Genomic DNA, 26,328 nt, shown 5'->3' with positions numbered 1-26,328 from the left:
GACGTTGCTTCAACGAGTTCCAAAAATGGTTGTTTCCCGTTTGTTCTGAGTGTCCGTTCACGTTACTTCCGAAGTTAGCTGTGCCAACTACACAGGAGTTTATTTTGCCACCCATAATAACGACGAAGTGAACGCCGATACGCAGGGAACAGAGATGCGATTTGAGTGCCGAGAACGTCAGTCAGGGCCAGCCATGAAGCTTCCAAATCTGGTGGCAGGAAGAGAAGATTATCGGTGCTGTGGAAACTTATCCATAGCAGACGATGCGAGACACCAGCTGGAGGTTGCTGTCCACATGCGCTACTTTGCTTCAACGAGCGGATTTACCGGAAGACTGCGGAGCGCTGCCACGCGCTCGCGTGTTCACATTAAGAATGTACGAGCCTGTCCGTGCACATTTCGATACAAAACAACGTATATTGGCAAGGGCGAGAAAAATAAGTGCGGGGGGACCTACATTGCTCCTCTGTCGTCTGTGAGGCGCATCGTGGTTCGTAAAGGTGTTGTCGGCTGCAGCATCGCGGCGCTGCCTGCACCTTATGTGGTGCATATCAACCTTGCAGGTCCCATTCGTCGACTGCAGAAGATGGATACGAGCTCAAGCAAGTTCCCTTACTTGCCGCCATGCCGTTACACGTGGCCGTTTCCTCCACTGGAGGAATACGCAAGTAAGGAGATATTCGTTACTTTATCAGTTATAACCGTGGAATCTAAGAGAAAAGCGTAGAGATACTATAGCTCTATGCTGTCCCATATACCGCGCTTCAAAGGGGCCATTAATTATCCGCGATACCTTTCGTCATCCATCCATTCATGCGTAGCGTTGCTATCAGTGAGGCGTCTCCTGGCTAAGTTTCAATTTGATGAAATTTTATTTATTGCTCTCGACATCCGAATTTCGACGTGTTCCCCCCCGCTCTTTTTTAACCCAATATGTACTCGTTGTAGTGGAAATGTGTAACTTGTGGTGGAGCACGTCTTTAGGGGGGGACAGGGGTCTTAAAACTTTTTTCTTTATTTTTGGACTAAATGCAATAAAACTTTGCACTGTTAATCAGTTTTTTATGCTGATTTCAAACATGTACAGTCGAACCCGGATATATCGAATTCGAAGGGGATCGGAAAATAGTTCGATATAGCGAAAATTCGATATACAGATATAGGCTAAAACTGCACTCCCGATCATAACAAATTGTGGCTTACCGTTTGGAACAGCCGCGAATAACATAGTATGGGCGCGCAATGTGAAAGCGCTTTATTTCGCGGGGAAAAAAAAATCACTAATTTTGGGCTGTTTTTCCCCTGGGAAACGAAGTTCAAAACACTGGCCTCTATCTTCTCGAGACTGTCCAGGTGCGAGAGCACAGTGCCTTCCATTTCGCCGCAACAGCGCCGAATCAGGCTAACGCTGACGCCAGTTCAGTGGCTGCGCACGGACGCGTTTCTTCGACAACACAGTTGCCCTCGTCGTCGCTGGAGTCGGCGTCTTGAACGCCAGCTACCGCTTGAACTTCGCTGTCAGCGTTAAAGTCCTCAACAGTCACTTCGGACGGAACGGCGCCGAGAAAATTGGACAAGTCGCGAAACGCGTCGTCCAAGCACTCATCGTCATCTAAATCTTCCGGACATTCATCTCCGGCCACTTCAAGGCCTGCCTTGCCAAAACAGTTGGCTACTGAGGCCTGCTTCACATCGCGCGTTGAAACACAGGCACACACACAAAAAAAACACGCGAGGCGCAGATGGAGCGATAAGAGCGAAGCCTATGCGAGCGGCAGTCAACCCGGCTGCGAAGGAACGACAGAGGGAAAAGAAAGAGCAGGGAGAAAGATCGGCGCTCTGGGCTTCGGTTTTTTGTTTTTTGTTTTTCTGAGCTCTCTCTTTTCCCCAGACCCACGATGTGCCCACGAGCGACCGTTTTCTCTCTCTCTCTTTTCCCAAGAAGCGTGGTCGCCGCGCGCTCTCTCTTCGCGGATCTCCAATGACCTTGACGGAGCACACGCCGGCGGTACAGGAGGAGAGGAGGAGCGGGAAAGCTCGCGCCGGTGGGGCGCAAAAACGGGGAACAAAAAAAAAAAAGGGGCCCTGCGCCTGCTGACTGCGGAAATGCTCTCCGCTGAGGCGGCTGAGGACCGGACAGGAATGTCTTTGGGGAAAGCGCACCTTCCAGGGGCGCGGCGCGGCGTTCGATATATCCAATGTCCGGCGAAAATGGAATTCGATATACAACGCAACTGTCCTATACTTTTACATAGTATTTTCAAGGGGGTAATCTGTGTGTTCGATATAGCCAATAATTCGAAATATGCGGGTTCGATATATCCGGGTTCGACTGTAGTTATTTTTCATATATGTCAATTGGTTGTCAAGATATACATTTTCAGTCCTTTGTTTGCAAGAACAATAGAAAAAAAAACACTGATCAGAAAACAGTTTTTAATGTGTGGCTAGATAGTCTACAGTACAAGCAATACAATATAGGAAGTACTTTTTCGATTAATCCTCTATTAGCTGTTTTACAGCCTCCTCAAGTTCAGTGTAGGGAAGACTGGTTGACGAGCAGTTTTATTTAGTGTGCACAATAAAATTATTGAGCAGAAATTGGGAAATCTGTTCCCAACATTGTATACTTTAATTATTCGTTCAAAATTTGACCCGTGGCTGCGACATCGTCCAGAAACTTTCGGTGCCAACGCTGATCTGACAGATTGGCGCCTCGCTTGTGGTCTGGTGCTCCTAGCATACGATATGGGCCGAGATCCACCAATCAGAGGAGCTGATTTTAGTCACGTGGGCTCAGCAACGAATGGAAGCACGCGCTGTGACTCTGTTTTGGGGCCACATTTCTCATCAACCAATGCGCAAAAAGCAGGCAATATGGTGGAAAATTAAAAACGAGAAATCGCTCTTTGATATGAGACCAAGATGGAGTCGCTCACGGCTGCGAAACGGACGCTGCGCTTTTTTTCAAAAACGCCGTTTTTGCACAACTTGATGCACGAATTCAGTTCGATTGCTCTTTGTAAAATGGAATTACAGAAAAAATACTGACTCAGGCAATGAATATATTCGTAGATATGTAGAAGACCGACTGTAGATTTTGAAATGCTATTTTCAAAAAATAATTTTTTTTCGCGATTTTCGGGCCCTGGAGCCCCCTGTCCCCCCTTAATTAGAAAGTATTTTTGGTAATAAAGAAGATAAATGGAACATGCTTCCGCTACTCACCCATTGGGCAGAATTGCGGTGGCTGACGAAATGGGTTCATTTTAAACTGAGGACAGTGCAGCAAGCTATGGAAAGGAAAATGATTGGCGTCACGTTAAGGAACAGGAAGAAAGCAGAGTGGATCAAGCAACAAAAGCGAGTTGATGACACCCCGGCCGAAGTCAAGATGAAATTGGCTTGGGCAGGGTATTTAGTGCGAAGGCAAAATGATCTGATCAATGGTCGTTTGAAGTAACGGACAAAATTCCAAAAGCAGGCAAGCGTAACAGGAGGCGGCAGAAAGTTAAGTGTGTGGATGATTTGAAGTCTGCGGGGATAGGGTGGCCACAGATGGCACAGGGCAGGTTTATTTGAAAAGTAGGGAGAGGCGTTTTTCCTGCAGTGGGCGTAGGCTGATGATGATGTCAATACAACAGTCTGTATGATACGCTGACTGCAAGCATGTTTGGAATAATGACGTTTTCGGAAGGCTGAAAAAGTGAACCGCTTAGCAGCGTTCAACTAATGAGTACATGCCTGAGCTCTTGCGTATTGGTAATTTGGTAATTGTTTGGGACGAAAAGTACTGCAGGGGGCAAGATAGCATCTGTCTTCTGCTTGTGTTTTCATATCTTGTGCTATATACAGGGTGTTCAAAGTTAGACTTCACTGATTTTTTTTTTAAATGTGGAATGCCATATGCTAATGCCACTTTTGTTCCTTGGTAATGTGGCCAGGCGGACACAAATTGGGGTAATAATTGTCTGCATAAATTTAGTAATTAGCTTAAAGTCATTAATTACCTTTTTACTGCCTGATGTAAGCGTGCATATTTATATTGAGAACTTGGAGGCATTTGCTTTTCAGGGCTATTCCATTTTGAGAATTTTAGTAACACGCACGTGTGTGGTCACGTGGCTGCTTGACCGTCATGTACATCGTGGACTTCAACGGTGCTCATAACTATATCATGCGATAGTTCTTTCCTTTCTTGTTTTGGCTTGTAACCCTGATTGTCGAAAGCTTCACACGCCTACAGGCTCGTGTATTGTTATAGGGTGAACACGCGAGTGTGTAGCTACGCTGCGTAGAGAGCCAGTGCAACCAGTGCGGCCACATAACGAAGCAAACTGGTGCATGCGTAGTGGGGCATGGATGTGACCCTTGCTGTTGTCTGCCTCGTTCGCTCACATGCTGAGGCGAATGCTGTCGAGTCTAAAGCAGATACTCACTGGGTAAGTTTCCAGAGTAGCGCGTTCCTTTTGCCCGTGCCACCGGGCTTGGTAGGAATATGACATCAGACACTATGCTTTGCAAGAAAATGCCGTAGAGCAGTGGGCTTGCAAAGCCTCTGGGCTTTCGTCTAAGATCCGTATACATGTGCAAGACGTTGCTTCAACGAGTTGCAAAAATAGTTGTTTCCCGTTTGTTCTGAGTGTCCTTTCACGTTACTTCCGAAGTTAGCTGTGCCAACTACACAGGAGTTTATTTTGCCACCCATAATAACGACGAAGTGAACGCCGATACGCAGGGAACAGAGATGCGATTTGAGTGCCGAGAACGTCAGTCAGGGCCAGCCATGAAGCTTCCAAATCTGGTGGCAGGAAGAGAAGATTATCGGTGCTGTGGAAACTTATCCATAGCAGACGATGCGAGACACCAGCTGGAGGTTGCTGTGCACATGAGCTACTTTGCTTCAACGAGCGGATTTACCGGAAGACTGCGGAGCGCTGCCACGCGCTCGCGTGTTCACATTAAGAATGTACGAGCCTGTCCATGCACATTTCGATACAAAACGACGTATATTAGAAAGGGCGAGAAAAATAAGTGCGGGGGGACCTACATTGGTCAAACTGGCCGTTGCCTTAATATACGTTTGCGAGAGCACTCTTTGTCCTTGAAAAGGCCGCCTTCTTCCAGTCTTGCTAAACACTGTTCTAAATGTAGTGGTTGTGAGCCTTTGCTTGATAAAACCACGATCTTGTTCCGGCACCCAAATCAACTGACTAGATGTCTCCGAGGCCTATCATATCCGTCAGAATGAGAACACACGTGTTGCTGACCCAATGGTGGTCCTGCATGAAAAGTAGTTTCCTTACCTAGACGCGCCTGCGTTACTCTCATCCTGTGCACCTGCGTGGTGGCCTTTGTTTCTCTTTGTGGTTTTTCTTTCTTTCTCTCTTTTTTTTTTCGGCGCTTTTGGAATAAACGCCCAGTTGTGAGTAAGCGCCTGTGTTGTTCAGTGTTACTTGTCTGTTATCTTGAGTGCGCTATATTTTTTCCGTGATTAATATGTCCAACCCGCACCACTTAATATACGAAACGACAGCCAGAAGCGGTTCACGCCCCCCTTGTATTGCTCCTCTGTCGTCTGTGAGGCGCATCGTGGTTCGTAAAGGTGTTGACGGCTGCAGCATCGCGGCGCTGCCTGCACCTTATGTGGTGCATATCAACCTTGCAGGTCCCATTCGTCGACTGCAGAAGATGGATACGAGCTCAAGCAAGTTCCCTTACTTGCCGCCATGCCGTTACACGTGGCCGTTTCCTCCACTGGAGGAATACGCAACCTTCAAGAAGCAGCATGAACGGTACTATAAGCGCCTTCGCCGCACAGTGAGTATTCACTACGTGTGACGTGTGCTTTCGAGAAGAATTTCGGCATAGCTTTGCATATTTTCTCGCCTACTCGCTTACTTTACTCTTATTCTCAAGTAAGGAGATATTCGTAACTTTATCAGTTATAGCCGTCGAATCTAAGAGAAAAGCGTACAGATACTGTAGCTCTATGCTGTCCCAACTACCGCACTTCAAAGGGGCCATTAATTATCCACGATATCTTTCGTAATCCATCCATTCATGCGTCGCCATCAGTAAGGCATCTCCTGGCTAAGTTTTAGTTTGACGAAATTGTATTTGTCGCTCTCAACATCCGAATTTCGCTGTGTTCCCCGCTGCTTTTTTAACCCAGTATGTACTTGATCGTTGTGTTGGAAATGTGTAACTTGTCGTGAAGCTTGACTTTAGTTAGAAAGTATGTCTATTAATAAAAAAGATAAATGGAACATGCTTCCGCTACTCACCTATGGGGCAGAATTGCGGTGGCTGACGAAATGGGTTCATCATAAACTGAGGACAGCGCAGCAAGCTATGGAAAGGAAAATGATTGGCGTCACGTTAAGGAACAGGAAGAAAGCAGAGTGGATCAAGCAACAAAAGCGAGTTAATGACACCCCGGCCGAAGTCAAGATGAAATTGGCTTGGGCAGGGTATTTAGTGCGAAGGCAAAATGAAGTTAAAGGTAACGGTCAAAATTCAAATAGAAGGCAAGCGTAAGAGGAGGCGGCAGAAAGTTAAGTGTGCGGATGATGTGAAGTCTGCGGGGAGAGGGTGGCCACAGATGGCACAGGACAGGGTTAGTTGGAAAGATATGGGAGAGGCGTTTTTCCTGCAGTGGGCGTAGGCAGATGATGATGTCAATACAACAGTCTGTATGATACGCTGACTGCAAGCATGTTTGGAATAACGACGTTTTTGGAACTCTGAAGAAGTGAACCACTTAGCAACGTTGAACTAATGAGTACATGCAGGAGCTATTGCGTATTCGTGGCCAAGAAACGCCAAAAAGACAAATTCACCGAGACGACAGTAGTGCTTCTGTAGGCCAGGCCCGTTAATAGGGAAATTTGTTTATTGAGATTTCTGAATTCCCTACACATGAAGCATTACACGAGTGGCAAAGTACATCCATAAAAACTAAAAAAAATGCACAGAACATAACTAGCGAAAACCTTTTATAATAGGACACTTATAATGGGTAATTACAGAATATTGTTGACCCTTCATGAGCGTCATTGGTAGAATTAAGCACTTGTAGCAGGTGAAGAAGTGACGCAAGAAATGTAATGGCACAAAAACGATCGGGACAGAATTCTAGAGGACTTTCACGGTACTATCCTCCCAGGGCGGGGCAGCTGGTCAGTGTGTGGTGAATCTTTTCTGGTAAAACAGTGGGCGAAATATGTTACAGCTATCAACATACGGACGTCCCATGGGGGTAATCTCGATAACTCAAAACAACCACGGCTCGTACGAAGCTAACAATGGTGACAAAGTAATGGGTGTGCGTTGTGCGGGGGAAGGGAGTTTGAAAGAGCAGTTTACCACATGTTACTCCTGTCATTTGGGCGAAGTGTGGCATTTCTTCTGTTTCCGCCGTAAAATTACCGCAGTATTTATCACGGCCCCTTTGCGTAACGATAGCACGGTGTCTTTCGGTGCTACTGAAATATTTGTCGTGAAAACAGCAGAAAAGCAGTGCGACAGAAATTACTGCGTGTTTGGCCAGACCATATCGTCATAACTACAATTCCACAGCACCACGCATAATATCAACAGTGTCAACACAATCAGCGGAGCGCGAAGCACAGGATGCAGGATGATGGAGTGCTGTAAAAGGACGCTAAAATATCTTCCTGACAATGGCTATGGAATGTCTGCAGAATATGAACGTGCACAGGATTGGAAATGTTTCAACCATGGAAAGAATTTCAGCATTGAAAAACTCCTTTATCAGAGACACTTCTGATACCTGCAGTGGCATTTAGCAAGGATGCTCGAAATCAAATCGTTTTGCCTCTTTCAAGGTCTAAATAAGGTGAAGGTCAGAGCGACCACATTTCACAGGGGTGGTAAAAAAAACAAGCTTTTTTAATTTATTTATTTATACATACTGCAGCCCTATTGGGCTATTGCAGGGGGGGTTTGTGAACAAAACAATGTCGAGAAACATGTAGCACAGCAATGGCAAAGAGCCGAAACAATATGAGTGAAATAGAAGAAAAACGACAAAACTATTCAATAGCCGCTAAAAACAGCTCTAAAGGAAGAGAGTGGGTAGAACCAGGTAAAGAATTCCAACATTTGATTACAGGCGGAAAGAAACTGTATTTAAAAGTGTCCTTGTGGGCAAAATAATGCGTGATGTTTACGCTGTGGTGACTTCTAGTTTTAGATGGTATAGCAGGGATTAGGTAATCATTTGCAGAGGTGCAGCAGGAAGAGTTAATAATGCGATACGGAAATTTTAAAGACTCAGTCCTTCGGCGGTGGCCCAGTGGTTATGGTGCTCGGCTGCTGACCCGAAAGACGCGGGCTCGATCCCGGCCGCGGCGGTTGAATTTCTTTGGAGGAGAAATTCTAGAGGCCCGTGTACTGTGCGATGTCAGTGCACGTTAAAGAACCCCAGGTGGTCGAAATTTCTGGAGCCCTCCACTACGGCGTCTCTCATAGCCTTAGTCGCTTTGGGACGTTAAACCCCAGAAATCAATCAATCAATCAATCCTTCGTCGAGATGAGAGTGGTTACAGGTCCAGTGATGAAAGTGCTGTGGAAGGCGAAAAATCTCTAGCAAACCTGTGGCATATGAAGCGAACGGCTTTCTTCTGCGCTGCCTCAATTTGGTTAATTTCGCGTTGTTTGTGCGAATTCCAGACAGGGGGGCGTATTCAAGTAGCGGATGGATTAGTGGTTTATACATTGGCAGTTTCGTATCTCTAGGAGCAGCTTTTATTGTGCGACAGAGGTATCCTAACTTTTTAAGTGCCTTTGAGGTTATGAAATCTATGTGTTTGGACCATAACATATTGGGTGTGAAAATATGAGCAAGGTATTTGTATTGACTCACACTCTGGATGGGGGTATTTCTAAATTTGTAAGTAAACGCGGAAGGTGCCGTTCTATCAGTGAAAGTCATAACGGTTTTGCGGATGTTAATAGTCATTTGCCATGTAGCACACCAAGAGCTAAATTCTGAGAATGATTTCTGAAGTTGGAAGTGATCATCAAGGCAGGAAGATTTCTGATATAACACGCAGTCATCAGCATACAAACGTAGGTAGGTAAGTCATTTATAAAACTCAAGAAAAGCAATGGGCCCAATACAGAGCCCTGTGGAACTCCTGAATGCACGACTGCTACCCTAGAATTAGTTCTGTTGAAGGACACAAATTGAGAATGGTTAGAAAGAAAACTTGAAATCCAATTGAGAGGCGAGGGTTGTTGAGGATCATATCAAGTTTATACATACCATATTTACTTGCGTGATGAACGCACTCGCATAATGAACACACCCCCAACTTTAGTCCTCAAAATTCACATTTTTTTTTCTCCCGCGTAATAAACGCACCCCCAACTTTCGTCCCTTGCAGTCCCGCGAACGGCTTCCCCAGTTCACTCGAGCCGCCTGTTGTCATGGCAACAGAAGCAGCAGCCGCGCTGCGCCTCCTCGCCCTAGCACTGTATACCCCCCTTCTCCCGTCCCTCCCTCCGGAGCCAGCGGCAACCGTCGCGACAGCACGGCGAAGGGGGCGCGCGGAGACGGCCAATCAAAACAATGCATGACGACGCTAGACAGAGGCGCAGTTGTAGCCCTTCTTTCTTAGAGCCCTCGCCGCTTCGCGACAGCGTTGTCAGTTGCTCCGACTTGCTCGTGTTCCTGTGCCTTGTGTGTTTTGTGTATTGTGTTTTGCCGTGGGCGATGGACCGCAATGTAAGCTACACGGCCGGCTTCAAGTTACAGGCTGTGGAATACGCAGTTCAGCACGGGAATCGTGCAGCCGGTAGGCATTTCGGAATCGACGAAGTACGCGTGCGTTACTGGTGGAAGCAGCACGACAAGCTGTGCGCTACGAACCGCGAGCAGCGTGCCTTCAGGGGGCCGAAGACGGGACAGTTTCCAGGCGTGGAAGAGCAGGTCCTAGAGTATGTCGAAAGGAAGCAGGGCATCGAAAGGAAGGCTGTGTCGTTTCGCACGAAATGATCAGGATGCACGCACGAGCCACAGCCAGGAAGCAGGGCATCGCGACCAACTCTTTCCAAGCGAGCAATGGTTGGACGACACGCTTCATGCGGCGTAACGGACTGCTTGAGGAGGCGCACATCACTTTGCCAGCGACTGCCTCCTTGCTATGAAGAGAAGGTAGTGGACTTCCACAAGTTTGTGATAGGCCTGCGGCGGGACCGACAATTTCTCGTCTCGCAAATTGGAAACGCCGACCAGACACCCATCAATTTCGACATGCCGATGAGCCGGACGGTGAATGAAAGAGGAGCCCGCAGCGTGCTTGTCAAAATACAGGCGCCGAGAAGCAGCGTTTCACAGTAATGCTGGCTATTACGGCAGACGGCAGGAAGTTGCCATCCTATGCTATCTTTAGAAGAAAAACTTTGCCGAAAGCCAAGTTCCCAGCCGGCATACACATACGAGTCCACGAGAAAGGATGGATGTCGGCCGACCTAATGGCTGATTGGGTCCGGACTGTCTGGGGACGGCGACCTGGTGCCCTGCTTCTGCTGTCTCTCCTCGTGCTCGACAGTTTTTGCGGCCACCTGGGTGAGAACGTACGCCGGGAGCTAAAGGAGTTGCGCACGGAGATCGCCATCATTCCGGGTGGACTCACTTCGGTGCTGCAGCCCCTTGATGTTAGCGTCAATAAGCCATTTAAAGACAGTGTTCGCCGCTTGTACACTGATTGGATGGCCCAGGGAGGGCACGCCCTGACGCCGACTGGCAAGAATAAGAGGCCATCCGTCGAGCTGGTATGCTCCTGGATATTGGATGCGTGGCGCTTGCTACCAGCTGACCTGATTTCAAAAAGCTTTAAAAAGACTGGAATCACAAACGCGCTAGATGGCAGCAAGGATGACCAGTTGTGGGAGAACGATGTGGAAGTGGCCAGCGATCTGGATGACGACGGGTCTTGCGATTCTGATGAAGAGTGAATTGTAATAATAAAAAAGCTGTTTGCATATAGTGCACGCTTAATTAACTGCGAAAGGTAAGCTGTCAATGCATTTTTTTGCATTACCACATTTTTTGCTCATCCTGAAAAAGTTTTTGTAAAATTTACCCCACATAATAAACGCACCCCCCAATTCTGCTTCGGTTTTTCGGGAAAAAAAGTGCGTTCATTACGCGAGTAAATACGGTAAGTTTCGAGTGAATCACTGTATCGAATGCTTTCGAAAAATCAATGAATATTGCGTCTATCTGATTGCCTGCATCAAGGTTACTGCAAATGTCGTGAGTAAATTCATTAAGTTTTGTCAAAGTGCTGAAACCGCATCTGAAGCAGCGCTGTACATTTGTTAATAAATGTGATTTGAGGTATTCCATGATGTGTTTGTAAATAATGTGCTCTAAAATTTTACGTGCATGAGAGGTTAAAGAGATTGGTCTATAATTGTTTATAGTTTGCTTGTCACTGCTTCTGAATAAAGGGACGACTTGAGCCATTTTCCAGGATGAAGGAAGTGTACAGGAAGCAAGAGACTCTCGAAATATGACAGCAAGGTAGCGACAGGTCCCTAATGAGTAGTGTACCAAAAACAAGTTCGGGATACCATCAGGTCCAGAAGTTGCAATCGTCTGGCCCACTTGCTTGCAACCTGGAAGTCTTCATCGACTTCGTGTATTCAAATTTGGCTCTCATGTGCGCACAGAATGGAAACACATTTTGTTTTCTTTAGGCCTGATGCAGTGAGAATAACTGGAAAATGAATTGCGCCAACCTCTTCCAGCCTACCTCCATTTGTCAGCACTGGAATGGAATGGATTGTCTGCAAAATAAAATTAAATGTGTCACAGCGACTATGACGAAAGATGGTGCCACTGGCTCTGCGGTTTTAGAGTTACTGCAGTGACTCAATGCAGTTGCGGATATCGTAGCTCGCTGCTTTTTTGGTGTAACGAACAATGTTGTGTTTTTCATGTTCGGAATAAGAGTGGTATTGGGATGCATTCCAGCTCTGAATGCAAACAGGGCCGCTTTATCTGCCTAATTCAGAGACTGAACGGGGTCCTTCTATGTCACCAGAAACGACAGTGCAAGGTTGCTTACCAGTGATGTCGCCCGCCAATGTTTTTGAAACCGCGAAAGGCTATCTAGCAGCATTTAAAGAGTTCAGTTATAAAGATTAGTCCGGGGTTTTCGGTCAAGGACAGGAATTTTTCCTTACTGTTCAAGTGACCACTGTACGAGAGTCACTGTTTGCGGTTCCCGAAGGGGAACTATGGAGCGCCGCTACATTGGTGTCTACGTCTCTTGCGGCAGCCTACCCTTCTACTGCAACTGAAGTTATGGGCTCATGGCTCATTACTTAAGTGCCTATATCGAACGAAACAGAGCAATGACATGTCTTTGTTTTATGTAGGGAAAGGACCCCAGCCGCTTACCAGCGAAGAGCCCTGGGAGGTTCAAGGCGATGCGTCACTTCAGTCAGCTGTCAAAAGCGCTCTGTCCGCTGGACTGTGTGCTGTCTCGTCTCATCAACCTTCTCATCGGAAGAGCTTTCCAGGCAATCCGCAACAAGTTCTTTCATTGCACGGGTGTCTGAGAATTTTCTTATAGAATAATAATAATAATTATATAATCATGTCATGTACTTATAACTTTTAGCCTTATTTTATTCGACGTTTGATTTTTATTTTAATTTTGTTACTTTTATTTTATTCCTGATGTGACAATCAAAGGTCATTTGCGCGCTGACTGCAGTTGTCTTCAGCGTGCTTATCGCGTTTGCCAGGTCCCTGCGATGCGCTTTGACAGAATTACCGTATTGAGTTAAGATTCTACTCTAAATGTGACATTGTTTTGTTTCCGAATAAAGCGTGGAATTTTTATGACGAAAATTGTCTGTGTCGAACCATTGCCTGTTTTTCCCTTGCGACGAACAGTTTCCCATGCACACCTCCTTCTGTGGGTGCATCGACATCACTGCTGCCAAGGAGCTGGGGCCTGAGGGGAAAAAAAAGCAAAACTAAGTTCACAAGAACATGTTCAACATTGTTGGGAAAACATTTTGAATATTGGAAAACTAATTAGGTACTGCTGCAGAAATATTGAATGTAATGGTCCATTCTTCCGATATATGTAGCAAAATCTTTCTAAATACAGCGTTTCCATCGCTCGCATCGAGCAGTTTAGACTGCATGCCATAGAGAAGCAATGCGGGCCGCTTTTGACGATAGCAAAAACTTTAATAGTAAACAAAATTCAAGCATGCCGACGGGAGATCTGCGGATATATCGATTGTTATAGTGAAACCTTACAGAAATTGTATATATTTCAGAAAATTTTCAAAAATTTTCAAAAATAGGAATTTTGAGGTAAACATTGGCAAATTGGTTTTTGAAGAAAGGAAATGGAGCAGTGTATCTGACTCGCACATCTCGGTGGACACCTGAAGCGTGCTGTAAGGGAAGGGAGGAAGGTGGGCGTGTAAGAAGAGAGACAGAAGTGACGTCGTGGAGGTCTCCGGAATAATTTCGACCACCTGGGGATCTTTAAAGGGGCCCAGGAACACAATCTTAGTTGATTGTTTTGCCTGTTGATCGCATACAGTGAGTTACAACCCAAAAGCGAGGAAGCCGAGCACGCTGCACTCTAGCAAAGGTCTGGGGAGCATCGGCAAAAGCGTCTGGATCCGCGGGGCCGAGCGCCCGGTGGTTAGGCCTCGGGCTAGTCGGTCGACCCCTTCGTTTCCAGATCGAGTTTCCCGCGTGGGCGGGTACCCAGAATAGGTTGATCTTATGGTCGGGATGTGCAGCCGCGATGGATGCGCGCATTGGGGTGGCAGATAAAACCTGCCGCGTACCTCAGTCAGCAATGGCGGTTTCTGCCGCCGTGGTGGGGGAGCGGCCTATGGCGGTGGTGACGAGAGTGGATTGTGGCGTGGTTGGACTAGCAACGTATATGGTTGCATTTTGCCGTGCCGCGTCCACGTATATATTGCGTGCTCGTCAGCAAGGTATGTGCCAACCAGTACTTGCGCCATGCTACGTGGCCACGTAGCATGTTTTTGAGGATTGGTTTTATGACAAGGCGGCAACAGATCCCTATCAGTAGGAGGGCCGTCGGGTAGACGTCGCCTATGGGCTGACGCTCAGGAAGTCGCTCCCACCTGGGAGCCAAACCAGTGCCACCTGCCCTAAATCTCGACATTCTACGGCAGTAAAGTTATTTCCCTCTCCCTCTGCACTCTAGCAGGGCAGACTGCCAGTTATTATAGCAAGCCTAGCTCTGGCCGACAACTCGCAGCGAAACAGTCAAGCGACAGTTGCGTGCCCAGGGAGTACATGTTACGAATACACTCGCAGCGCTGCGTCGTTAGCACGTTTAGTGTAACACACGCAGACCGCGCAGACATTGTCTCAGTCCTGTGCAAGTCATGGTTTGGAAGGAATTGCTTCTTTGCGAAAACTTTTTCAAAATACACATAGCTGAATGCGAGCTTTGGCTAGTGTGTTTCGGTAAGCACTATATATAGAAATATGAAAAACTGGACAGACCGCTGACTGCGGCAGCTACATGGCTGAAAGCTGCCGACAGGCATATTCTATAACGCGCAGTGGTGCACAGTTTCACTGATAAATTTTGTGGACGAACGTAGTTTACTTGCATGAAAGGGTTCATGTGGAATCAAAAGTCGCATTAAATGTAAGCGTTTCTGATACCTTATATTAATGCTGTAACCCAGCTTGCACACATTTTACTTTAAAGTAGTTGTAGATCGAGGTTTTACAACATCGATAGTAGTCTTTGAGGAAAGGAAATGGCGCAGTAACCGTCTCGCTACTCGGTGAAGACCTCAACCACGCCGTAAGGGAAGCGAGGGAGGTTCAAGTAGAGAGGAAGAGGTGCCATAGTGGATGGCTCCGGGATAATTTCAGCGGCTAGCTGCAGACGTCGCATAGCACACGGCCACCTTTTTCGTTTCGCCTCCATTGAAACGCGGACCCCGCGGCCGGTTTCGAACCCGATCAGCCAGTCCAACCTTACTCGCAGTCTAGACCTCCCGCTGGAAAGGAAAGACGCATAGCTGGCACACTTTGCCGGTGAACGCCTCAACGGCGCCGTGAGAGAGAAAAAAACGAGCGCCCCCTTAAAGTAGTAGTAGTAAAACTTTATTTTCTGAGAGAATTCGAGGCACGCAGTCCCCCTAGGTCTCCGCACGACCCCTCTCACTCTAAATGTTCATGTGGCGTTGGTCCATGATATATGCGGTCCTGCTGACGGCGATCTTTTGTCTGGCTAGGTCCGCTGACCGCAGTCAGGTCCCCCAGGTTCGGAGGGGCACTGGCCCAGCGGGGGCAGGGTACGCCGGGCAGGATAGAAGAATGTGGGTGGGTGGCCTTAAATTTAGGAAGATGGGCTGGTGCAGGCAGCGTTCGCGTCTGCAGGTGACACCAGATTGACTGCTATCTGGTAGTGAGGGATGGGTGGGGTGACGGGTAGATGCGCTCAGCGCGGGAGTTTGTGGTGAGCTCAGCAAACAAGGACATACGCTCCTTCGAGAAATCCCCCACTATGTCCGCCTGTGCCTGGCTTCTAGACCCCCGGGGTACGGAGTTGGCGGCCTCGTTGCCAGGATTTCCCGAGTGGGCAGTCACCCAGATGAACTCAGCTCGTCGGGGGCGGGGGGTCACGTGCGTGCAGAGGGGTGAATCCTTTTTGATTCACTAATGATATAACTGGCATCTGTGTATATCAGAGCAGTAGCTATGGCGGTCTCGTCAGCTTCCTCCCCACAAAACACAAACGTCTTATAAACGTCCTGAAACAGCTCGAAGTAATTATCTATACGCGTCTTGCACGAGATTGAAACGTCTCACGGACGTCGGCGAGAAGTTTTGCAGAAACTTCTCAAAGACATCTGCGGTAAGACGTTTCTTCAGACAGGTTTCTAAAACGTCTAACTCAGTATCACATTCAGAAGACACGCCTATAAGTTCAGGCAACTGGCATAAAGTTGCCGCCGTGGACTAAGGATGATGCAGATCACGACAAGCGTTTTCAATCTTCACATTTTTTTATTCCAGCCACTGAGTGAAACTTGCAAGTAAGCCATATAAACTATTAGTTGGCTCTCAATTACTACTGTGTTTGCACTTGACTTTTTGAAGAGCAGGCGCACCAGTGCAAAGACCGCGTTTTGTCTTACGTACGCAGTCCGAAATCACGGTCCACATCGCGTACAGCTAGCCCACCACTCGTAAAGCTGAACTTGGGCAGCACGAGGATCCTCAAAGCTGACGGTATTACGCGAATGATGAAATTGGTTTCCTGTTGCAGACGCCTCTTCGTTCCGGCTCGGCTCTGGAGGTCAGGCGCAGGTCGCCGCCTTCGCCCAGTTGGCGCGATCCGCTTGCGCGCTTTCTTCATGCGTGCTGCTAAACGTTTTTTAGATAGGGTCAATTCGAAAACTTGCTCCGGAGAGACGGCTCGTTCTGTCGCCGTTTTAATCTCAGAGACGCGAGCGCTATCTCTCGGGTGGTGACAATACCGCATTTGTTTTCTTGGTTTTCTTTTTGCCGCCGCGACGCCCATTGCCTGCGATTGGTCACGTGGTCAGTTTGCTGCTTAACTGGTCTATGCTGGTTCACGCCTCGCATCGTTTGCGCCGCGTGCGGCTGCTTATAACCAAGCATCTCTATTGATGTTCACGCACTGCTTGATTTTGTCTACGTATTGCAAAGTTCGCGTGCGCACTACGCCTGTGGTATGAGAGAGCAGGATGATCGGGGTGATTTGGGCCGAAACTGAACGCCATTTTTCCCGTGGTTCCACGAGGTAAAAATCGAAGACACATGACGTGCCACTTGCCCTTCTGTAGTTTGGTTTGATAAAATTATTCCCGTGGGTAATATACGGCTGAGCATAGTAGTCTGCTAGTCTGCAGGTCCGTTTCGTCAGCCTTCTCTTTTCCGCGGCGGCGCGCGCACCTGCTGGGATGTAAAGCCCCTCGATAATTTGAAAGTAGCGTCTTTCTGTGAACTATGCCGCTGCGCCGCGCACCCTCGCCGATCCTCCTCTCTCACCTCTCCCATCGGCGCCTTTCTCAACGGTGATTGGCTCTGCGGGCGGTCTCCGGGAAAAGCGCGCGGAAAGTTCGCTCTTTTTGTGTTTTCATTTTTCGTCAACGCCATTTTTTAGCCAGCCGCCGCTGCTACGACCGAGACCCTGGCATTGCGCGCTTGCACTTCGCGTTATTCGCGCTCTTTTTAGTGCAGCACTATGCCGAGTTGCTGCGCATTTCAGTGCACAAGCCGGCGTGAAAAAGCCTTTGTTCTTTTCGCGATTCCGAGCGGCAAGAAACACAGCATTAGAAGAAAAAAGCGGCTGCACAACATCGGCCGCAAGAACTTTACCCCGACGAAGACTGCCCACCTCTGCGAGCAACTGTGCATTTCTTCCAAGCGACTGTGTATACTGAAACTGCATGCATGCGCATCACAAAGCCAACAACCTCACTTAATTCACTGATCATTTTGCGTCGTTATGCGTGTTATTGTTGTCACTTCATGGTTCCGCTCAACGTGCTATAATAGCGGCGGCTGATGCATACAATGTGTGTGTATGTGTTAGCAAGTGTGGAAGCAAAAGTGTTAGTATGCGTGCAGCGGTATCCGCGGTGCGGTAAATTATTTTTCGAACCTCTGGTAATGGTGCACATCGCAGTAATGCGGCGCATGTCCCGAGCGAGATTTAACTTAAATTTTTTTTATGAATGCAACTTGTCTAACGATCTACGCTTATTTGTTGTTTTGCTGAACCGTTACGCTTCTACCAGGTGAGATTATCACTGCCACATTTTCGGAAAAGACCTCATATTGCATTCACATAAATAATTCATTTTTTAATCACTTCAGTGCTTCCATTCTTGCCTGAATGTACTCAAGTATTGGTAATATCCAATGCATGCCATTTTTGTATGTTCATTGCTACAGTTTGTGATAATTTGCTTTAGTTGAGCATGGTCGCGTAGCCTTTTGTTGAAAACATCATCCGCTCAAAAACTATAGGCCTACATCTGAGCTGTTTCATTTCCCTAATCATGTTTTGTTTTCTGTGTTTTGTTTTGAGGACTGCACCCAACGGGTGCATAATGTAACGTGCATAACGTCCCAGTAACTTCATAAGCTGTACTTCCGCAATAATTAGTTTGAAGTGAATCGACATTTAACTAAACATTGGTATGCTGAAAATATTCCGGAATGTTCAAATATATTGCAAATATTATGCATCATATACTATGCCTTGTTGAGACAGACGGTATTGAAAAGTCAAAAAGAATGTGAGATGTATGCAGCAAGTGGTTTTGTTCGTGCCGCAAGCGCTCGTAATTGGCACTTTCATGGCGCGAACGAGACGCTAATTTATGTGGATCGTTGTAGTCACGCGTGTCGCATGTCTTTGTCGTGTTTTTATTCAATAACAGAGCGTGGAAAAAGCGCGAACTTAAGAGCGCGCGCATGTGCCAGCCAACTGCCCGGACGGCGAGCGAGCGATGGCCAAAAAAGCGTGCCGTGTGCAGCGCGCGCAGCCGGCGGGCGAGGATATTCGAGGAGGAAAACGCCGGAGTGGAGGAGAGTGTCGCTACTTTCAAATTATCGAGGGGCTTTACTAGGATGCTTCTATCCACCCCCTCCCCTCTGCGCGCGCGGCGTACGTGACTGCCGTCTCCACTCCCCCTCTCCGCAGCAGCTGGCACGCGCGGCGTACGTGTCTAGAGGCACGTGTGGCTCTTTAGAGGTCAAATTGCAGAGCCAGAGGTCATAGGCTGAAACTCGCCCGGGGCAGGTCATGATAGGAGTAGAACTATCCCTCTAAAAAAAAAACACATCCACTATGCTCCTTGATTTCGGTGACTGTTGGCTTCCGCCATGTATGCCATAGTGAGCACCTCTTTCAATTCCCTTGTCTCCTGAATAGCTCACCGAGGGCCTCGAATCTGGCAGTCTTGATGCCATAGGTAACATAAGAGGGTTCTCGCACAGCTTCTACCCTCCCGGTGCGGCCACGTTCCTACGTGGCGCTCGCGGTAATGCAGGACGTACTATGTCCGCCACTATAGACGAGGGTGACGCTGGTGAACACTCTCCAGATTCGATTAACTACACATAAATACCCTCGAAAGCAGAAGACTGGACAGCCGTCGCCTTAGCGTAGTTGTTAGAGCAACGGACGTGAAATTCGGAGGTCGTGAGATCGCATCCGTCCGGCGGCATGTGCTTTATTTTCTTCTGCTTTTATTAACAACCACTGATGAAAACCCCAACTTAAAAAAAAACCACATCCCCTACGCTCCTTGGTTTCTGTGACTGTTAGCTTCCCTCATGTATGTCAAACGATCACCTCTTTACATGCCGTTGTCTGCTCTAAGTACTGAGTTTTATGTAAAAGTATGAGATGCAGTTTATTGACTGTTTTTATGATGTTGCTTTGTTTGTTTTTAATTTCAAATATTTAGTATCTGATTTGGCCATTTGGCGTTGCAGTCGCTAGCGGTTGCTTGCTATGCGCGCAAACTGAATTCACGCACTGACATTTCTATGTGCTCTTTGTTTCACGATCATCGGCGCTGCACATTGTTGCTGGCAGTTTGCCCGCGGCGTCGTTTATTACCAGCGATGCGCTGAAATGTGAACCTCGTTTTCACAAAAGTAAGTCACCTCCCATTTCTCTTGTGTGGTGAAAGCATCAACCTTACTGCGGCTAAGCCGCTAATGCGCCTGATTGAACCGTCGGCTGGTGAATCACACCTATGGTTTTCAAATCACAAAGCACTAACAGTCAGTGTTATACATGCCAATGTATAACATTGCATGTTTTAAAACAGTGCGTTAGCATGTATTTGAGCTTTCGTTAAATGAGTACAAGTCAGCCTCACATATTTAGCGTCCTCTATAACCTGCTTATTTACGAAGGCTGCCAATAAGTTTGGGCCCTAGTAAAATCAAGCGTCATCATTAGCGCTGGCAGTGTGCCATAGCTTTAAAGCGACCATGCAGCTTTGTTTAAACACCGGTAGGAAAGCGCGAATTTTTTTATACATATCGTTTGAAGTTTGCTCGACTGCATTGTGCAGTATTTTATTCTTGCCAACAACTCTCCTAGTGAGTGTTCCAATTCAACATGCTGCGATTGCTGTTTAAGAAGGCGTTGGTTATGCCCACAATTGCGGAATGGAATTTGCAGTATTCATTACCATGAAATGATAACGGATGCGTTCGGCTGCCGATTCCTAGGTCGTGGGTAATTCGATGCCGGGTGCGGCGGCCTCGATAGAGTCGATATATAAAGAGAGCAGTTCTATGCACTGATCTCCACTTGGGGGTTCTATGGGCATCCTACGGTGACCGCAGCTACTTCCAGTTTTCGTGCGCAAAGCGTGCACATAGCCTGCGCGCATTTAAAATATACTATGGGCACAAACCCATTCTGCACATTAGCGTTACCTGGCGACAGAAGGAATCAAACCCAACTTAATGTTTTAACGAAGTTTCTGGCGACAGAGTTTGCAACTAACACCAAAATAAATGTGACGTCAATATGCGACGGGATGCATAACGTTAGCATCTTTTTTTTTTTGCAACGGTTTTGAGGGGGCAGTGTCTGATTGCGCTGCTGTAGTCTGCTGCAGCTTGCTATCGAGCTATTCGTGCTTCTTGATGCAGCTCACGGTAAAGCTGGCACATTTGATTGTCAAGCGAAGCAGCTGCTATGGGATCTCCTAAAAGCGTTGCCATCGAAGCGCCGCTTGCAAACGGCGATCGAGGGCACTTCTGCACCGTGATGAAATTGCAAAAGAATTTTTATTTTTTATCTCAACTCTGCCCTGTTCAGCCCATTCAATGGTAGACAGTGCGACGTGAGACGACGAAAGCTCTACGCATTGCCTCTTTACTTGGCACGCATCTTTGCCATACGTGTAACGCATTCCGGGTGTTTTTGAAGTTGCTAGAAATGTGAAGTAAATGACCTGCTGTATTTTCTACAGGTCTTGTTAAAATCAAATATGTAGGAAACATTGCAATCACACGTGAGCTCTGTTGCACTTTTTTTTGTTTATGGCTTATGGATGTTTAACGTCCCAAAGCGACACTTTCTATGAGAGACGCGGTAGTGAAGGTCTTCGGAAATTTCGACCACCTGGGGTTCTTTAACGTGCACTGACATCGCACAGTGCACGAGCCTCTAGAATTTCGCCTCCATCGAAATTTGACTCCCGCGGCCGTATCGAACCCGCGTCTTTCGGGTTAGCAGCCCAGCACCATAACCACTGAGCCACCGCGGCGGCTGCACTTGTAATGGGTTCCTACGTATGATAAACAGCACATGAATGCTACTTAAATCCTCATGCATTGAAGCACAGCAGCAGGGCAGCCGAAGTAGTCTGCAGACCTTTCAATCAAAGCGGCAGAAGCTACAGCGAAAGCAGCTGACTTCAACCCCGCTGAACATATACCTAAGGAAACTGCGTGGTATGATTGGTAAAGAAACAGAACTTTCCATTACCACGTCCCGAGGCTCGCGAAAACATTCAGTAACCCACTAGTGGTGACGTTCCATCTGGCGACGGTAAGGGTAAGGATCTCAGGCTGAGGATCTTTAGCTGAGGCCGTCAGGCTAAGGACCTCGAAGCTGTACCGTCGGTTACAACTTGTATTTGGGAAAAAGTTACTGACCAGTAATCAGTTACAGAAAATGCAATTGAATTACCAGGAGCCTTACCATTTGAAAAAAAAAATTCATTATAAAATGACCGGACAATATAAATTGTTTACTTGTAATGCGTTACGTACAACTCTGCAATAAATGGTCGATCGCAACATGCTACGACTCCAATGAACAAACACACTACACACGTCCGAACATCAGCTGCAAGATGAAAGATCGGTGCGACTCCTACGCAAGCCCTGCATGACACTCTCGCTGGCATTCTGCGCGGAGCTTATAAGATGGTATTAAGCCCCCATTTTATAGGAATGCAGTCGCTGCGCAGTGTTTTTGCCCTTAAGATTGCAGTCTGCCAACCTCTAGAATCTGAAAGAGGAGCGAATTTGCAGAAGGGACTCGAGCCCTGGTAGTATCGCTGCGTCGCCAATCTGACCAAAATATGCGCTTCTCAGCGGTCACGCGTTTTCATAAGACCACGCAGAACGGGTGTTGAGAGCTGCACATATCGCTGTGTCATTTAAAGACTTCAGAGGCGATCTCAGTTACCGTTTACAAGCGGGTCGCACAAATGTGCAACAGCTGTGCGCGGCTAAGCTTCGTATTTTAAAGCGGAAGCCTTTAATGCCTCATCGTTGTAAGCAGGAGTTGTCGACAGAATTGTCACAATTTTCAGTTGGCCGAAATGGTCGTGACGTCACAGTGCGCGAATTTCAAACGAGGTCAATTGTACTTTTGCTTGTAACCATGCAACCAATGAAAGGGATGGTATAGCGATGCTATAAGTGGGACTGAGTTTAGGTAATTAGGTAATTAACGAATTAGCCTAATTTCTAGTCAGACCAGATAAATAAATAAAACCGAGTAGGAAATTGGTCGAGTTGGGGAATCGAACCAGGGTCTCCGGCGTGCGAGACGAGCACGCTACCACCCCGCCATGCCAGCTCGATGGTTTGGAATGAACAAAGGGTGTCTAGTGAATACGGTGTCTTCGTTCCCTCCCATCTTCCTTCCTTCCCTTACGGTAAGGTTCAGGTCTCCACCGAGATATGCGAGACAGATACATATCCTTTCCTCAGAAACCAGTTTACCGACGAACAAGGCGTAGAGCCGAACGGGCGATGGCGTTCTGTGGGCTCCCTTTATCACCTACTTCGTCTGAATGCTGCATATACAAACGGCTTGCGATACCGTTTTGGACAAATGAACAGTCCGCATTGTGACAACTGTGCCTCGATAGAAACTGTGGAACATATCCTGCTTGAGTGCCCTGCGTATGCTAACGAGCGTGCGTACTATGAACGTTGCATGCAGAAGCTCTGCCCAGTGCCCCTAACAATGGACAAAGTTTTAGGTCCCTTAGCCTGCCTTAGGCAACAGAGACTCGCAATGAACTTTCTATTTACATATTTAAAAGACATTGGACATCTCGATAAGCTTTAAATTCACTTGCACGTTACCTTCGTGCATTCTTCATGCAGTGAACTTCGTCAGCCCATTTGTCGGACTATGCACTCCATCATTCCATAGGTTACATCAATACTCGCCGTTACATCCTTAGTACCCATTTCATGGCCGCATTTTATTTTAGTTTTTTTTTTACCTCTTCCACACTGCTCTCCTTCTGTCTTTATCTCCCAAATCCTCCCCCCCCCCCTACGCAGAGTAGTATGCCAGCGATTTTTAAACGCCGGCTAAATTCTTTGTATTTCATTAAAGAGTCTCTCTCTCTCTCCTGGCAGCGTTGCTAGACGCTGTCGCGTTCCACTCTCAGAGGCAAAGCTTAACATCTTAACCACACATCAGTGACACAAGCAGCAACACCGCACTAAAGGCATTCGCCTCACCACACTTTAGGTCAACAAAGTGCCCCCCTAAATTTTTTTTAAATATGGCGGGTGTGTTACGGAGACAAAGAAGCTATCTCGACACAGCTTGTCAGCGTAAAGCAAAATGTATTTCCCAATTTTGGCCGTTCCCATGAACATGCACAAAGGATTTTGCAGCCTTGGGTCTAAAAGTTCTTTATATATAACGTTTCTCCATGCTCGGCGCTAGGTATTTCTCTGCTTTGAAAAAAATGCAACAGCGCCTTGTGGCGAATATCTTAAGTAAGTCATACGCGGCGGCATACGCACTCAAATAAAAATTACAAACGATTTTGTGGGGAAGCCCGTGAAACTTGCGAGCTATTTCTCCGCGGTTCGGCCGTTGGAAGCAGGATTCTGGTTTAGACAGAGCCACGAACTTGTAAGTAGGCTGGAGAGAGCGCCCTTATTGCTGCAGAGTTCTTCAAATGTTTACTTCCTAGGAACGCAGCGAATGCTTTCGGACTTTCAACATCACTTGAGCTGCAGAACTGGTGCCCTTTTTGTCAAGCGTTCTGAAAGACAAATGTCCTGCCCCTCAGCGCACTTGGACCAGCCAGGCTCATTATAAACAGACCGTCATTTCTGGCTGGTGACGAGTACAGCTTATCGTGGGCTTTCTGGCAATCTGTATCCAGTTTAAAGCGAATACGATTCGTCGAATCGAAAGCATTCTTTGGTTTAGCGAAAGATGGCAGCACAGGTACTAAATGACCATTTTGGTGCCAGTTTTGAATAAAAATGTGTCCGTTAGGGGGTCAAAATGTGGGCCAGAACAGCAGATTTGGCTTGTTGGTTTTCCATCCTCAAGTAGCAGCACAGAACGTAGACGGGAGCACGGGACGAGAAGTCGATCGACACAACGAGCGCTGACTTTCAACAACGTTAATTTTGAGACACACACCACTTCTATACCCTTGCATAAAGTCGCCACATATGCCACAGACACGTGACTTGCGCGCCATGCGGCGCACGCACTTCTTCTGCACACTCATGAAAATCATTGGACCTTTGAACAACTGCAGTTCTTTTTTTGTTAGCAGTAGGGACGGTGTGCAGACGCATTGTTCTCATAGTCTGACGATGTCAGCTGCCTTGTTGTGTCAGCAGCGCTCGTTGTGTCGCCTTCTCGTCTTGTGCTCCTGTCTACGTCCTGCGCGGATACTTGAGGATGAAAATGTGGGCATTTCTTAACGAGGATGTACACAAGAAAGTGAGGACAGTAAATTACGCACGCAACTCCATCTTTATTACATCTTCCTCTCGATAGGTCGGCAGTACTTTGAATGGCAGGCGGGAATGTGCGGAAGCAGGTTTTCCAGGAGTAAAAAATGTGAGATAAATGCGTCCACTGACCGTCGTCGTCAGCAACGGCTTTCGGCTTTGTGAGGCTTCACTGTCGCGCAGCCCTACCTAGGACAATGGTTGTAAGCGTTAGACGGTTCACTGTTCGAGGAACAGAAGCAGACTTTGGCATACGCTGTGGGACCCGTATGATACTACTGGTGTATAGGCTTTTGCCGACTGAGAGACCTGCCCTCCAGATTTCTTTCAACTTTAGATGACCCAGATCGCTACAGATGTCTGGCTGTTGGCAGTTTCGGTCGCGTGTGCAATGGGCTCGTTGTGACTGACAAGGCAACATGCCCGGTTTGAGTACTGTCCTACAGCTATACCTTCGCCAGTCGAAGTAGTTCACAGCGCCGTATTATTTAGCAGTGCATTGCCGCACATTGTTAGATCCGCATGCACAGGCTTGATAACAGGAAATAAATATGCTCAGTTCCCTCAGAGTCACAACGCTCTCGTAACGTTGACTCCGTGACACCCGTTCGGCCCATGGAATACGGCAACGTGAAGAGGTATTGACTCATTATAAAGACGGGAGCCCATTCGTACGAAGCACCTCATGTACTGCTGGTATAATACGCGGCTTATGTCTGCTTGACTTGTTAAGAAACAGCATGCAAGCTAACTGGGGAGGTTAACATAACCTTACAACGTATATATTTTGGTTCACAATATAAAGCCCAAAAACGATATGTGACCTAGGCCTGGTGAAAAAAAAAAGAGCACTTTAGAAACTGTTATCCGCGGTCCTGAAGTGAGGTGTTCTGCCACTAGCCATAGGGCAACTCTAAGCCCCTAGAAAGCTCCTTGCACATTCCGATTGAATTATCCTGTGTGTAGCGTTCATTCCTACAAGCGTGGAGAGCCGCTGGTTGCGCTTGAGATGGCTGGTGAGTGCGTGATGTGGGACTTTGCTGACTTACTTAAAATGATGTCGCGTGATATGACTGTAGCTGACGGCGCGGCTTTCTTAACGACAAAAATGATCTTGACGAGTGGAAGTCACCGTTCCCTGTGCGCTTTTCGCGAAGGTTGCTGTGACCCATAGGCCGTGGCCAGAAAGATGACCGTTACCGCAGCGTACGACAAACGGGCAGAGTTGGTACAAGCACATCCAGCACTCTGCTGTCGACGGTGCTTGTAGGCTGAGTTTCCGCGATAAGTCTCTTGTGCGAGGCACCATCTCATTCGCCCACGACGTCAGGGCCTTCCTAGAGTGCAGTTTGTGACCGCTGCGTACGTCTGCGTGTAGATCAGGTCGCAGACTGCCGCGTTGTTATCGTAGCTTATCTCAGCCAGCTTGAAATCTGGGTTGATGGACACCTGCGTCATGGCAAAAGAAAACTTGGTTGGCGCCTTGTAAGCAACCACATAGTGGATTAGCGTTC

General features: G+C 47.4%; 2 protein-coding genes across 11 annotated transcripts in view; one reads left to right on the top strand and one right to left on the bottom strand.

The window, feature by feature from the left end:
* Nucleotides 1–21,979, top strand: part of LOC149356282 (uncharacterized) — a 104,546-nt gene extending 82,567 nt beyond the window's left edge. For 3 of the 10 annotated variants that reach the window (XM_089584156.1, XM_089584155.1, XM_089584152.1), the window contains 2 exons: nucleotides 564–668; nucleotides 12,418–21,979. In XM_089584156.1, coding sequence (XP_089440282.1) covers nucleotides 564–668; nucleotides 12,418–12,619 — 307 coding nt within the window. In that variant the 3' untranslated portion in view covers nucleotides 12,620–21,979. Of the gene's footprint in view, nucleotides 1–563; nucleotides 669–5,668; nucleotides 5,821–12,417 lie in introns of all 10 variants that reach the window. The other 7 variants (XM_089584158.1, XM_089584154.1, XM_089584160.1 and 4 more) reach the window with 6 other exon arrangements.
* Nucleotides 21,980–24,817: 2,838 nt separating this feature from the next.
* Nucleotides 24,818–26,328, bottom strand: part of LOC149356280 (lysyl oxidase homolog 2-like) — a 51,537-nt gene continuing 50,026 nt past the window's right edge. Inside the window, exon 9 of the mRNA XM_089584162.1 lies at nucleotides 24,818–26,263. Within this exon, the coding sequence (XP_089440288.1) occupies nucleotides 26,141–26,263 (123 nt within the window). The 3' untranslated portion in view covers nucleotides 24,818–26,140. The remainder of the gene's footprint in view (nucleotides 26,264–26,328) is intronic.

This window comes from Amblyomma mixtum, chromosome 3, assembly GCF_055824585.1.
Source record: "Amblyomma mixtum isolate Tamu chromosome 3, ASM5582458v1, whole genome shotgun sequence".
Lineage (NCBI taxonomy): Eukaryota > Metazoa > Arthropoda > Arachnida > Ixodida > Ixodidae > Amblyomma > Amblyomma mixtum.
Note: the sequence above shows the minus strand (reverse complement) of the source record. Positions and strands in the feature narration are given on the sequence as shown.